This window comes from Quercus robur, chromosome 2 (genome assembly GCF_932294415.1).
Source record: "Quercus robur chromosome 2, dhQueRobu3.1, whole genome shotgun sequence".
Taxonomy (NCBI): Eukaryota; Viridiplantae; Streptophyta; class Magnoliopsida; order Fagales; family Fagaceae; genus Quercus; species Quercus robur.
The window spans coordinates 22,036,907-22,053,281 of NC_065535.1; the positions used below are offsets into that span (position 1 = coordinate 22,036,907).

General features: G+C 35.3%; 1 protein-coding gene across 1 annotated transcript; it reads left to right on the plus strand.

Annotated features, from left to right (window-relative positions):
* Positions 1–581: 581 nt before the first annotated feature.
* LOC126712887 (uncharacterized) lies at positions 582–1,800 on the plus strand. The gene has a single exon (XM_050412409.1). The coding sequence runs from the start codon at positions 685–687 to the stop codon at positions 1,384–1,386; it is 702 nt and encodes a 233-aa protein (XP_050268366.1). The 5' UTR covers positions 582–684; the 3' UTR covers positions 1,387–1,800.
* Positions 1,801–16,375: the final 14,575 nt, after the last annotated feature.

Here is a 16,375-nt window from a genome sequence, read left to right on the forward strand (position 1 = left end):
AAGGCTCACCACAGATAATTTAGGGTCTGGCCCACGCTAAGGAAATCTAACCTCTACCACTAGTCTAATAAGACAGAACTTACTGTAGATCACAATTTCTACACACTTACATGACTGACTACTACATCACTCTTCACGGGGTCATGGGAAAAGAATCGTATTGGATTCTTTCAGCATTTGCCTTAACTTTCAGCGCACGCTATTTCCAATGTCAAAATAATCAAAATGTAAGGTAATCTGCCGCTATAAGTCAATGGTAGATCTCGTAATTTATAACAAGAAGTAAATGGCATTTTAGTAGTTTCAGTTCTGACTGTTTCTCAAAGTCTTATACGTGGCAGCCTTTTGGAAACAACACCGAAAAAAAGAGTTGTTGGACAAACGGCTCCAATTTTCGTCGCCTTGCGATGTCGACATCATTCCTGCCGTTAACATTAGAATCCACACTATGCATTTCCTCACTCAGGGTCTATGGTTAAGTTAACTAACCCAACATTGCAAATCCCCAAATCACCCTTACATTCCCGACTTAATTACCATTTGCCCCTTCCAATCCCTAGCTATAAATCCGGCCTTTGAGACTCGTTAGGTTTGCCAAACCAACCGCCCTAAGGGCCCCTTTAGGGAAAAAGAAGAAAAAAAAAATTCTCTCTCTTTCTAGCTCTCTCTCTCTCTAGCTCATCAATGGCGACCTCTTCCTCTAGAACCAGATCAAGCGGACCAGTCCTGCGCTCACTCTCACCTTCAGGCAGGTTCTGTTCCTCTACCACATCAAACTCTTCCTTTGCTTCTTCTACATCAGCCTTTGCTTCTAGTTTCTCATCTCCATCTTCCAGTTTTTTCCACCATGATCTTCACCATCAAAGCCATCTTCACCAAAGCCATTACCAGTACCACCATGACAACCACGACCACCACCACAATCATCATCATCAACATCAGCGTTCGGCTTCTCCGACACGTGTCAACCTCTACACCTCGCCGTCTCTCTCCCCCGCTGTCCGTTTCTCCATCGACCACCGCTCGATTTCTCCGAATCGCAACCAGGTCCTCAAAAGCCACCAGACCAGAGCCATCCCAGCCCCGAAGAAGACGTGTATGTGTTCGCCTACGTCGCATCCAGGCTCATTTCGGTGCAGCCTCCACAAGAACTCGGGTCACGACAACGGAAGCCACCACAACGCGCCGTTTTCGCAGAATCGGCTCAACATGCGTAGATCTGCGATGAAGAACTCACTGGTTCGAATCGGAGGCGTGGAAGGAGAGTGGGTGAAGAGAGCCTTGACGGCTCTGATCCGTCCATCCTCGCATCAGCTTCGCCGGCGAGCCAACTTTGAGCCCACTCCGAGCCGACTCTGCGTCATGTCCAAGGCCGACGATCTCTGATTTGGTTCGCACAGGTTGGTTCTTGTTTTTCCGGTCTTCTTTGAATTTTCTGGTATCAGATTCCGGCGAGTGAGTCAGAATCAGATCCAGGATTTTGCTAGCGTGAAGAAAGCGACAAGAGTTTGAACGCCGTAGTTGTAAGGCGAGTTGCTGAGTCAACTCGGAGGCATTCTGAGGAAAATAGAACCGAGTTTGCCGCGCGGGACTGAGCCGACTCGGTGGCGAGTTTTTGTACGCACCGATGATTCTTTTTTGAAGATAGAATATTCCTCCTTTGTACATGTCATTTGCTATGGAAGCAGAGTTATTTTGGACACCAAATTTCACCTAACAGAAGAGAAACAGAACCAAAATTAAAATAATTAATTACTCAATTTAATTAAAGATTAATTTGAAATCACATTTCTGAGACTCTGAGATTGGCTTTGTTGGCATTGTTCTGGGATGAGATGTGTAATCGTGTTCTTCTTCCATCCATTTGTGTTTGCAGCATTTGGTTTCCGTTATGGGTGCCGTTGACATATTCGTGTTTCGTGTTGACGGTCCCGTACTCCCCGTTCGTCGTCACTGCGTATCACCGTTCGTTCCGTTACGTTGCCGTTGCCGTTGACGTCGCCGTTATCGTTTACAAGGTTGCGTTGCGTTTGGTGCGAGGTATATTCTTATTCTTTACTTTGTTTATTTCGTTTATTTTTTATTTTGTGTTAATTTCTTCGTCTAGTTTACTTTACTTTTTTTGCTTCTCTTTATTATTATTAATGATTGATTTGGTATGCGTTGGTGCAGGTAAGACGTGACTTGAATTCTGGACTTTAAATATGATGGACCCTTTGCACGGGAAAAAAGGAGGCCAATTAATGAAGGAAACTTCCCCCATTACACTTATTAAAAAAAAGGATTAATAAAGAAAGAAAAGTTTTGAAAATCTTTTTTGGAGAATAAAAACTCTTATAAAGTTGAAAGAAAGGAAAGTATCAAATAATTTAGAAAAAAGAAAATTATAACTTAATAAAGAAAATGCTCGTATAATATATAAAGTTAAAAATAGAAATTTCATACCAGATTCATGACTCTATGGCGAAGAATTAAAATCGCTTAACATAATTATTTAAAAAAAAAAAACAATACTATCGAGCATGAAATTTTGACTCTGTTCTGGGTGAGAATGTAATTACTCCATGAGTCAATGACTTTACACAATAATTACTGAGAGGTGAAGAAGCAAAACTTTTATTTAATTATTATTATTTTGAGAATAAGGTCAAGAAGCAAAACTGAAAGGGAAAAAAGAAAAAGGACAAAAAAAAAAAAAAAAAACAAATAACAAATAAGTGAAGTTGGGATCTTTAAGGACAATGCCAATCTACACAATATCAGGAATTAAGGCAGTAATATAATATAAGTGGGGTAGGTAGTATCAAAAAAGAAAGTGGGGCAGGCACTAATTCTTGGGAGTCTTTTGGTTAAGTATTGCTGGATTTGGAGTTTTTTTGCATTATGGACACTGTTCTAACGTAATTAGAAAATTAAGGAGAGAGAGTGAATTTTGGCAACATTATTGCCGAAATTCCAACAAAAGTATGAGAGAGAAAGAGAAAAAGTAAGAGAGAGAAAATTTGGAATTTCGGTAATGGCATTACCGAAATTCTTGTTGCCCAAAAAACTGACCAAAACTAATTGTGGCAATGGCATTGCCGAAATAGGGAAAAAAAAAATTTTGTGGCAATGCCATTGCCGAAAATGGGAAGGGAAAAAAAAAGTGGTTGCCGAAATCTGGGAGGAATTAAAATAAAAAAAAAGTGTTACGTACACAATATTTTCACAATAAATCACATGTGATTAGTTATTATTAGTTCAAATTTAAATTTAACACTAAGATTACTTTTTTAATCTAACAATAACAATCAATAACAACCTGCCACTTAGAATTTGTTGTAAAAATATTGTAAAATTTGTGTGCACATATCATTTCTCACAAAAAAAAAAAAAAGAAAAAAAAGTGTAAAGGATTTGTGGTAATGACATTGCCGAAATAGGGAAAAAAAATTTGTAGCAATTGTGACAATGTCATTGCCGAAAATGGGAGGAAAAAAAAAATGTTGTAATTGGTAGTCACCACTATAACTACGTGATCCATGTACTGGATGAAAATTCGACAAAATTTGCCAAACAGTGAAAATTCTGAAAAATTTTAGCCGGACAGCACGCGTTCAAACTTATTTAGTTAGTTAGACTGTTTTTGAAAGTCGAGTTTGGCAAACTCAACTTTGGGTTGGAATACAGACCCAATAGTGGCGTTTTTTTTAGTGGCGTTTGTCAAAAACGCCACTATAGGTTCCCTATCGTGGCGTTTTCTATAAACGCTGCTATAGCCACTAAAAAAACGCCACTATAGTGTCTGTTTTCTAGCCCAAAGTCGAGTTTGCCAAACTCGACTTTCAAAAACAGTCTAACTTACTAAATAACTTTGAACATGTGCCACGCGCCTAATTTTTTCCCAGGAATAGTCTGTTTGGCAATTTTTTCCTGAAAATCCTTTACTTGACCAAACAGGCTGTTAAAAGAAAGTAAAACCATTATCTCTAAGAGGTTAGAATTGACCATTTATTAAAAAGTTAAGGACAAAATGTGATATAAACTAAACTGAACAAAAGCCTCCATTTTTAAAAGAAAAAAATTTTGTGGCAATTGTGGCAATAACATTGCTGTAAATGGGAGGAAAAAAAAATGTTGTAATTGGTTTGTGGCAATGGCATTGCCACAATTGCCACAAATTTCTTTTTCCCTATTTCGACAATGCCATTGCCACAAATCCATTACATTTTTTTTTTTTTGGAGAAATGATAAGTGCACACAATTTTTACAACATTTTTACAACAAATTCTAAGTGGCAGGTTGTTACTGATTGTTATTGTTAGATTAAAAAAGTAATCTCAGTGTTAAATTCAAATTTAAACTAATAATAACTAATTACCTGTGATTTGTTGTGAAAATATTGTAAAAATATTGTGTACGTAGCACATTATTTTTTTTTTAATTTCTCCCCAGATTTCGGCAACCACTTTTTTTTCCCCCCATTTTTGGACAAAATTTTTTCCCCCTATTTCGGCAATGATACTGCCACAAACCAATTACAACATTTTTTTTTCCTCCCATTTTTAGCAATGGCATTGCCACAATTTTTTTTTTCCCTATTTCGGCAATGCCATTGCCACAAATCCATTACACTTTTTGTTTTTTTTTTAGAAATGATAAGTGTACACAATTTTTACAATATTTTTACAACAAATTCTAAGTGGCAGGTTGTTACTGATTGTTATTGTTGGATTAAAAAAGTAATCTCAGTGTTAAATTCAAATTTGAACTAATAACAACTAATCACATGTGATTTATTGTGAAAATATTGTAAAAATATTGTGTACGTAGCACTTTTTTTTATTTTAATTCCTCCCAGATTTCGGCAACCACTTTTTTTTCCCCTCCCATTTTCGGCAATGGCATTGCCACAAAAAAAAAAAAAAAAAATTCCCCTATTTCAGCAATGCCATTACCACAATTAGTTTCAGTCAGTTTCTTGGGCAACAGGAATTTCGGTAATGCCATTGCCAAAATTCCAAATTTTCTCTCTCCTACTTTTTCTCTTTCTCTCTCATACTTTTGTTGGAATTTTGGCAACGGTGTTGCCGAAATTCACTTTCTCTCCTCAATCCCCTAATTAAGTTGGAACAGTGCCCATAACACAAAAAAACTCCAAATTCAACAATATTTAGCCAAAAGACTCAATTCTTGGAATTCATTGAGAAAAGAGGTTAGCTATTCTTTGGGATTTAAGATAGAGCCCTAAATGAATCAAGCAATTTACGAACAACTTCAATTTAGTTTAAGAAAAAACTTGTGTATGTTAGTTAATTTAGTAAACAAGTCAAACTCAAACATAATAATATGTTCAGTACTTGAATTAATTATATATTTATATGTATACTTGTCTAAAAATATATTTATATAGATTTAAAATTTGGTTGTATAAGTTTGTAAATTGATTCATATGATATAAAATTATTATTTGTAGTTTATTAATAACATAAACAATCCCTTTATAGTAAAAATATATAGATTTGTGAAAATGTGAAACATTTTAATCAAGATTTTACTATATATAGGAAAAGAATAAGTTAATTAAGTAGCTTGTGAACAATCTCGAACTTGCTTGACAAGTAAATGAACCAAGTTTGAACATGTAATCTTGTTTGGTGATGAGCTCAAGTTCGAACCATGTTCAAAATAAAATTATATAAACAAACTTGAACCTTTAATACTCAGTTTGGCTTGACTCGTTTACAACCCTATTTTTGTGACAATTGAGAAAGGTCCTAATATATGGAGTTGGTTTAAGGCTGCTTTATGATATCCACAAGTTATGGGAACTTTTAACTATAATCCTAAAATTCCTTTAAATTTGTATGAGAGGTGGCATGATTATATATTTATTTGAAATTGGTTCATATACCTTTATTCTAGTGAACCAAGGTGTAATACGTTTTGTGTATTTAGAGTATTCACATCAATTTTAATGTTGGGTTCTACTTAGCTCAATTTATAATTTTTTTTATTGTCGAATAAAAAATCTGGATTTCAAACCTCACATACACTAAAAATTAATTGGTGTTTTAATTCGATGATGAAAGCAATCGAAGTGGACGAAATAGGTTTACATTCTATATATATTAAAAAAAATCAATCTCAATGCAATTTTAGCCAAATTTTGTCTACATATATAATTTTTCTTCCTTAACAAACTTAAATTCGCATACACCTAATTACAAATAAATAAATAAATCACATGCACTCACATCAGGCTCAATATTTTTTTTCTCTATTAAAAATATATTATTTTTTCTATCTCCAAAAAAAAAAAAAATTATTAATAATGATTATATATCTCTCCCCACCTTCCCGATCACAGCAACATCATCTTCTTATTCGCATGCCCACCTTCAACAACACCTTTAAAAACCCGCTTTCTATTTCTCATCTTCATCCTCCATCTCTCTCACTGTGTACAACATGATTGAACCACCAAGTACCCATGCCTTTCTAACCGCAATGCCACCCTTGAAACATCATTGTTTTCCATTGACGTTGCTATCGACATCAATCAACATCACAGACAATCGACAAGCTGAAAGTTTCAACGTGGTTGCTAGAAATGATGTCGTTCCTAGTATGGTGGTAATTTAGAGTAGTGATTAGAGCAGAACACAATGCCATCTCTCCTTGCAGATCCTGGAGAGAGAGAGAGAGAGAGAGAGAGAGAGAGAGAGAGAGAGAGAGAGATTTATTTTTATTTTTTAAGATATTTGTTGATGTATTCAATATAAGCCCTTAGGCACATAAGGTCCGTTTGGATACAGCTTATTTTACTGAAATCTGAAAATTGAAAATACTGTAGCAAAATAATTTTTAAATATGTGAATAGTACCGTGTGACCCATTTTTAATTAAAAAAGTTGCTGAAAAGTGAGGTTTGTGGGTCCTGTGAACAGTACGCGGGACCTACTAACAATGCCATTTCAAACCAATGTGCGGACATTCAAAGTGCTTGTGGGTCCCGTGCACAGTGCACAGGACCTACTGGCAGGTTTGTGTCCCACATGAAACCAACTTCAGGTAAAAAAAAAAAAAAAAAGGCCAAAAACGCGAACGCAGAATGTGGACGCGCAAACCAAACACACACATATTAGTAAACTATTTTAGGAAATTTTTTATGGAAAAACGAAAAAGTAATTAGTTATTTTGACAGTTTTTTCAATTTTTCATAAAAAATTTCCCAAAACGAATGGTTAAATGTGCCTTTAGTGTGATGCTCCAATTTGATTGATTGTGTGATGTGTGTAGATGTGTGATGAGTCCTACATTGGGTATTTATTGGGTTGAACTAGGCTTTATTAACAACTGCAAGAGCCTTAATTATGACTAGTTCTTTTGAGGTATACCGCAGATGTGGTAGCGCTTTTCCTTGGGTTGTTTTATATGATATCAGAGCCGGCCCAATAACCCTGTGTGAGCTCAGAGATACTACTCCACAAAGTGGGCCCTAACAAGGACGTTAGGGATTTAAGTGGGGGAAGTTGTGATGCTCCAATTTGATTGATTTTGTGATGTATGTGGATGTGTGATGAATCCCACATCGGGTATTTACTGGGTTGAACTGAGTTTTATTAACAACTGCAAAGAGTCTTAATTGTGACTAGTTCTTTTAAGGTATAGCGCAGATATGGCTAGCGTTTTTCCTTGGGTTGTTACATATGATTGTGATGTCCCAATTTGATTAATTGTGTGATGATGCGTATGAGTGTGTGATGAGTCTCACATCAGGTATTTATGGGGCAGATCTGGGTTTTATTAACAACTACAATGAGCCTTAATTGTGACTAGTCCTTTTGACGAATAGCGTAGATATGGCTAGTGCTTTTTCTTGAATCGTTACATATGGTATTAGAGTCGACCCGATAACCTTATGTGGGCTCGGAAACACTACTCCACAAAGTGGGTCCTAACGAGGACGTTAAGGATTTAAGTGGGGGAGATTGTGATATCCCAATTTGATTAATTGTGTGATGTGTGTGGGTGTGTGATGAGTCCCACATCAGATATTTACTGGGCAAATCTGGGCTTTATAACAACTACAAGAAATCTCAATTGTGACTGGTCATTTTGAGGAATAGCGTAGATGTGGCTAGCACTTTTCCTTGGATCGTTACACTTAGGGCACACATTAACTAGACCCATTGATAAATAGTGTCTCAATAAGTTAAGTAATGCAAGAGAGGTGAGTTATTTAGTTATATTTTTATTGAAAAGTTAAGTAATGCTTTCAGAGTATGTATTAATTTTCTAAGAATCCTCTATTAGAACATTCATAATGGACTCAACGAACCAACTATTTTTTTCCCCAAATACTAGTTACCTAGACCCAGTTTTTGGTCTCTAACCAACCTGCTACCAACTCAATAAATTCAAGTTGTAGTAACTCAACAACATTGTTAAGTATTGTAGTTTTGTTAAATAAATTTTAACCTTTTTTTTTAATTCCTCCCAATTGTAGATCTCTCTCTCTCTCTCAACCGAACAACACTTTGAGGAGTGCGTGCCACTGCTTGCTCGAGGAGTAGCTTGTCGTTGGTACCAACGAAGAATTGAAGCGGTATTTGGACTATTAAGAACATAATGCTGTCCTGGTCTCCGAAGTTGTCGTCACTACTAAGAATAGCAAAGCAAAGTTAAAGATGACCGTGGTTGAAGCTACTTTGAAGATAAAGGATGTAGGTGCAGCTAAAATTCTTAAGTTTGGGTCTTTGTTTAGGGCTTTTGTATTTGATTAACTAATTGATTTGATGATTTGTTTTATGTTTTGTATTTTGAAATTTTGGGATGAGCATGCATTGGTGAAGAAATTTTCAGATTTGTGAAAAATGTGATCATTTGGTAAAAAATAAAAACAAAGAAATAATATTTTAATAGAATTAAAAAAAAAAAAGAATTTGTAAAAATATTTTTAACGGCAAATTTTTAATATAATTGGACGAAATGTCTGAATTAAATAAATTTGAAACTTATAAGACTCAATTGAATGAATATAAAATTAAAGGACTAAAATAACTTTATGTTAAATTTAGAGAGTGCAATTTGTATTTTGGCCAAAAAATAAAAATAAAAGAGGAAGAAGAAAGTGATAGAGTAATTACTAATTAGGAGCATTTACCACGAGGAAAGGGGAGGGGGAGAAGCATGGTTGTCAAAATCGCGATTTGGATTGTAAAATCGTGTGATTTTACGATCCCACCTCATCAAAAAGTTTAAAATCGTAGCAAGATCGCAAAAATGGTAAGATCGTATGTAGGATCATGTAAGATCGCATAGGATCATAGGATCGTATGAGATCCTACTGATCCTATCATTTGGCTTGATTTTTTTTTTTTTTAAGTGAGATTCATTTGGGTAAGATAATCCACCTAAAACCAGAAGCCCAACGGGTTATCAGAAGCCCAATAATGAATTGAAATCCCAAATTTACCCCTATGTCAACATAAAATCTCAAAAAAACCTATAGTACTTATGTTTAACGTTTTCAAAAACAAAACCTAAAATATTTAGATGATGAAATGGGATATGACAATGACAGTGATTAGATTAGAACCTTAAAATGGGAATTCTCTTTTGGATTTCATATTTGTAATTAGCTAGTTTACCTTAGATTGAGAATTCTCTTTTGGATCACATATTGTAAATTTGTAGTTAGCTAGTTTTTATATGCTAACTAGCCTAACTTATTTTGGATTTGGAACTTAGAATTTGGAAAACATTTTCCATATGTGTAGATAATATTTTGGTACTTAGTTGCTAATTAAACATGTACTGAACTTTTTAGATACATTATGTCAAAAGTTAAATATATTTTGTTTCGTTAGAATGACATAAGAATGATGTAGTGTGTGCAAATTACATTTTATGATGCAATTTTTTTTAATGGATGGATTCATATTTTAAGTGATTATATAACATACAAAGTCACTATCAATATGTTTTTGCTTAAAATTTGAAAATAAGTAGGATCTTACGATCCACGATCCGATCCTACAATCCACGATCCTACCTACCTCCCACGGTCCTACGTAGAATCTCGATTTTGACAACCTTGGGGGGAAGGCATGAGAGAGATGATCCAAGACCACTCTCCTTGTTTTTTCCCAATGGTAAATTAATATGGAGGATGGGAAAGGATTTTACTCTCTCAAGCAACACAAAAAATTGATATCTTTCACTTCATCATTTTCTTAGGAGCGATAGTATTTTAATTTATATTGTCTATTCTATAATGACTACTGTGGGGCCCGGCCCAAAACAATGGGCTAGTTAAATACAGGCCCGTCCGAGGAGCATCGTGTTCGAGGAGAAGTCATAGCCAAAACATTATTCAAGCCCAACTGCGGTAAAAGAAACCTGTCCGAGGAGTAACGCCTCCTCGGACACCACTGAGTCCAGATAAAAAAGCTCGCCCCAACCACTGCAGCTCATCCTCCAATCATATAAAAAAGAATAAAACTCAAAATATCTCACGGAAAGCTGCTACCACCACATTAAATGTATCCCAACCACCCTCTTGGCCGCATTAATGAGGAAAAGACCCCTAAACAGTACTACCTTGGCCACTGCAACTCACAAGGGAGTGCTAAAAGTGTCTGATAGGACATGTGCTCAAGTGGGGGCTTAGATGATTAATAAGTGTAAGGTTCATATAAGAATGAGAGAGCTATATAATGTAAGGGAGTCCCTCAAAGAAAGGGGATGGAAAAACTGTATTCAGCACTCAGGAAATAGAATCTTCTGTGGAGTATCCATTCTGGTGTTTTTATACTTGCAACAACATTCTCCATACCTCAGGCCGACTAGGTTCGCTGAGGCAAAGTTCTTTGACCCATCCTCTACAAATATTTATTGTGTGTTGCGCCTTGGGCCAGGAAAATCGTGCAACTACAATTTGCGTAGTAGTGGTAGAGGCGTGCCCCTAGAGGGTAAAAAGCTGTGCAGGTATCATACGGTGCGGACATAGCAAAGCTAATCCCACCCTTGCCCCAAAGCGGACAATACTCTTGATGGGGCACATCCCCTCAAAAGCGCCTTTTTGTGGGGGATTTTCCCTCCGCAAGCTTATTGTCCTCTTTGGGGAGCCAAGCCTGCAAGGTTTTGTTTCTCGTCTCCGAGTATGGAAGTCCAGGATTTTCACCTCAGGCCAAGGGCTTTGCCTTGTAGCCATTTTGGTTTGACACCTTTGTCCCACATCGGTTAGAGATGCGCCCCACTCATGCTTTATATGCCCTTGGAGCTTGCATGAGTGTACCACTACTACGCATGCGTAGTAGTGGTACACTCATGCAAGCTCCAAGGGCATATAAAGCATGAGTGGGGCGCATCTCTAACCGATGTGGGACAAAGGTGTCAAACCAAAATGGCTACAAGGCAAAGCCCTTGGCCTGAGGTGAAAATCCTGGACTTCCATACTCGGAGACGAGAAACAAAACCTTGCAGGCTTGGCTCCCCAAAGAGGACAATAAGCTTGCGGAGGGAAAATCCCCCACAACTACTTTTTTATAATCATGCCAAGACACTATCTTTGAAGGTGACTTTGAGCTTGTTCAGGGCCGGCTCAATGAATTTGAGGGCCTTAGGCGAAATCTTTAAATGGGACCTTTTATTATATTTAATTATAAATTCATATTTTTTTTCAATTAAAATTTATTTTTCTTGCTTTTTGAGAGGCAAAATTACTAATTAAATTTTTGCATTCAAGTTCCGCTAACATTTCCTTTTCAATTGGTAATATGGCTAATCCACTTAATCTTTCTTGTGACATAGTTGATCTTAAATAGGATTTTATTAATTTTAATTTTGAAAAACTTATTTATGCGGAAGCAACTGTAACAGGTATAGTTAGTAATATTCTGAAAGCAATACATGCATTTGGAAAAGATTTTAGCCTCTTTATATAATTTAGTACATTAATTGGAGAGTTTTCATTTATTTGCAAAACTTCTTTTAAAACTTTTAGTTCTGAAAATAAATCTAAGCCATCAATATTAGAATAAGTTTCATGTGTGAGAAAATATTCAAGATTAAGACAATTTTTTTTCAAACTATACAATTTTTTGATGGGATATTATATAATATTATATAATATATTATTACTATTTGGGGGTCTCTTTATCAGTGGGGGCCTTAGGCCACTGCCTAAGTGGCCTATAGCTTCAGCCAGCCTTGAGCTTGTTTGTAAGGCTCTTACCCTTGAGGGCTCATCTCTCTCACCTTTTGGATATATCATCTAAGACATTAAGTTTATTGCTGGTTCGCTTTTGAGACACTCATTCTCTAATACTAAAAGGCTGGGTAAGTTTGTTGCTCATGCTTTGGACAAAAGAGCTGGACTTTCTTTTCCATTATTAGTCCGAATAGAGTCTATTCTTCTAAAAATAGTTAATTTCCTTGTTTTTTGATGTTGCAGTTTCTTAATAGAGAGTAACAATGACCTTTTCCTGAAAAAAAAAAAAAAAAAAAAAAAAAAAAAAAAAAAAAAAAAATTAATGTAAGCGAGAGTTCGAATTCCCAAATTTTTATTTAACGTTAAAAATTTTAAATTAAAGTATCATCTTTAATTAAGATCCTTTTTTTTTTCATTCAAAAAAAAAAAAAAAAAAAAAAAAAAAAAAAAAAAAAGAAGGAAGGAAGAATATCAACTTTAATGGAGTAAAGGGACATGTTACTAGATGTAAAATGGCATCTAAAATTGTCGAAATCTTCCATGTGGGTTCACATGTTGTGTCTGCTGACAAGTACAAGTAATGGGAAAAGAATGTAACGTCGCCGGGAAAGGGTTATCCCTATAATAAATGCCTTGAGTTAAGATCCTTACTTTACGTCACAAAAGACTCCACCCAATTTGATATCGCTGGACACCATGTGACTAACCAGCGGGGGGGACCCAGGAATGATATTATGATACTGACTTCTTCCATTGAGGTTTTGAGCAGACTAACCTTCTTCAGCCTTTCTATTTTATAAGTTAGACAACGTTTGAAACAATTTTAGAAAATAGCATTTCGAGTTTTAGAAACTCGAGATCCATATTATAACTCGAGTCCAAAAGACTCGTCTTATGAAAATGCCACATAGATCTCGAGTCTTTAAAACTCGATTTCCATGCAAAAAAATTTCACCTATAGTGGCGTTTTTAAGCCTTACAGTGACGTTTTAAAGCCCTATAGCGGCGTTTTTCTGCAATTTTTTTTTTATAAGTAGGTTTAGGGGGTCCTATAGTGGCGTTTTTAAGACCTATAGTGACGTTTTACAGACCTATAGCGGCGTTTTTTCTCAATTAATGGAAATCGAGTTTTTGAAACTCGATTTTCAGCCTGATTTTTTTCCCGATTTAACTTAATCCACTTACAAATCGAGACTTAAAAACTCGAGTTTTATCTTGGAACTCGAGTTTTAGACACTCGAGATGCTAGTTTTCAAAATTGTTTTGAAATGTGACAATTAACTAAATTTTTTAATATTTATTGTTATTTAGAAAAAAAATTCTCTTCCACCGATTTGATTTCATTGTAATTACGACTACCTCTCCTCACTTTTCAATGTTCAATTATCATTTTTGTTTTCTCAAAAATTTCAATTGCTATTTTTAACCGAGACTCTAAATCTAAATTCTCATTTTCCTAATTATTAAATTATCAAAAAAAGAAATTATATTTGTTTTTATTAATTCATATATGTCACTTGGAAAAAAAAAAGAAAAAGAAAAAGAAGCCACATTAACCTATGCAAATTTTCAGCTAAAGCTTTTTTTTAAACCCTCTACTTTTACCCCATTTCTATTAAAAAATGTGTTTGTTCCTTATTTTTATTTTATTATTATTATTTTTTTTCCTTTTTTCCCCATCCTCCCTCTTTCCCTCTTTTCCTTCTTGATCGTTGTTCAAAGATCCTAACCCTAATCTCATGGACAAGGTTATGAAAGTCAGCAATTGAGGATAAAATCATAAATTTGTTGAGGTTAGCTACAAAAAGTAAGTTGAAGGCATTTGCGTCACGCCTCTCATTATTCAATCACACATCTCTCTTTTTTCTCAATCCAAGCATAGTTTTCCTCTTTGCACGTGATGTTTGATTGTTTGTCAAACAATCAAGATTGTCGACAATTGGCCATGGTTGACAATGAATTGTTCAAGCCTATCGTCTCCTTGAATCTTGACAATGTGATGTGCATCCCCAAGGACCTCTCTCTTCTCTTAACCAATGCTTTGTGTGAATTCTTTTTTTCTTTTTCTTTTTTTATATAATATATTTTAGAAATTTTTGTTTAATTCTTGTGTTGATAATGGAAAATAGAGGAAAAATCGAGGAACATAAATTTTTATTTTTTTTGGGTTTTTACTGAGAAAGTTCAACAAAAAGGATGGTTAAGAAATTGGGATTTGATCAGAAATTCAACAAGATGTAGCTACCTTTTCCTAATTTTTTAGGTGAATAAATGAATTTAATACTTTATTGCCAAAGAAGAAAGAAAAGTAGAGAGGAACCGACTCCATCTACAATTAAAGGTTCCAAACCTAACTAGGGGCCCTTTTTTGATTTAAAAAAAAAAACTAGGGGCCCTTTCCTAGTTTGTTGGTGGTCCGACTTCAGCATTCTATATTTGATGGCTAATATTTTATATTTCACCGTACTTTCTTGAAGGACCAAAAAAAAAAAAATCCAATTTTGAACCTTGGTTGAGAGGTAGAACTTATGAATTAGTTTGATAATTAATGTATGGCAGTATAGGAAAATGTAAGCAGTTGTGGGCTCTTAGATTTACTCTTAGATTTTGTGGAATTTTGTGACCAGATTTGGGAACCTGGACCATTTCTTTAGTGGTGCACGTTTGTTTATTTTATTTTTTCAGATTTTTTTAGAGGAATTTTTTTTTCCGATTTAAGAAGGCCCATGCTAATTTTTTTTTTTAAGAAAGAAGACCTCGGGTATTATTAAAAATCAGAGGCTAAATCAACCTGAACAAAATGAATGAATGAAGGAGGAGCATCCTCCAACCAAACAACACAATCTGAAAAATTAACAGCTAACTTAACCAAATTATACTCTACTTTGTTGCTGTCTCTCTTTGTATGAGAATAGGACAATTTAGTAAAGTTTCTTGCAAATACATTGACATCTTGTACCAGCAAACCATAAGAGGCCAGACTTGAATTCTTCGACATCAAAGCTTGCACCACCATCTTTGAATCTCCCTTAGCCACAACTCAATCAATACCAACCTCCAAAGCAAATTCCAGAGCATGCGTAGCTGCCATTGCTTCAATCTCGACTGCTGAATAGGCTTGATTAACTAGTGTTAGAGAAGCGATTACCAAGCCCTCCTGATCTCAGATTACAACCCCAATGCTTGACCTGTTAGAACTTTTGAAAACAGCTCGATCGTAATTAATCTTGAAAAGATTAGGGGAAGGAGGCACCTATCGTACTAGTTGTCGTTGATAGGGTTGAGTAGGGACCCGACCCACCTGACTTGACCTGATGGGTTTTGGGAGGGTCTGAGAAAATTCAAGTCAGGTTTTGGGTTTGAAGATCAGATTATTTTCGATTTCAGGTCAGTATTGGGTCAAGTTCGGGTTCATATAAATATACCTTTTGGACCCAAATTTTTTTTAGAAAAAAAACCCTAATCTCTCTCTCTCTACCTCTCTCAGGCTTAAACTCTCTCTCGATCTCTCTAACTCTCTCAGCTCTCGAATCACCATCACGATTTGGCGGTGCTCCTTCGCCTCTCTCACCAAGTTCTCTTTCTACGTGTATAAGTCATCCTTCTCTTTCTTTTTCTTTTTTTTTCTTTTTTTTTTCCTTCTCTTAGTCTCTGATTTGGGTTTTTTTTTTTCAACACAAACTTATCTGATATCTCATTGGTCTATTTATCTCAGAGAGGAAAGCAATTTGGTTTCAGCAAGATCTTTAACAAATTAGATTCTAAGGTATAATTGTTTTTACTCAAATGGGGTTACTTTTGATTCTGTCTTGAGTTTGATTTTTAATTTTATTTTTTTGATGTGAATATCTTGTTTGGATTTTATTTTCTTGAGTTTTGTGATCTGGGTTTGGCGTGAATCTTACTCAAATGGGGTTGCTTTTGATTCTGTCTTGGGTTTGATTTTTTATTTTATTTTTTTGATGTGAATATCCTGTTTGGGTTTTATTTTCTTGCATTTTGTGATCTAGTTTGGCATGAATCTTACTCAAATGAGGTTGCTTGTGTAATACTAGTTAAATGATCTACATGGAAGATAAGAAATACCCAGATTAATTTTTTGGGTATTTGTTGATCTGGGTTCGTGTTTAAGTTCTTATAGATATCATGTGTAAAGTATTTCAAATTAAAAGGTTAC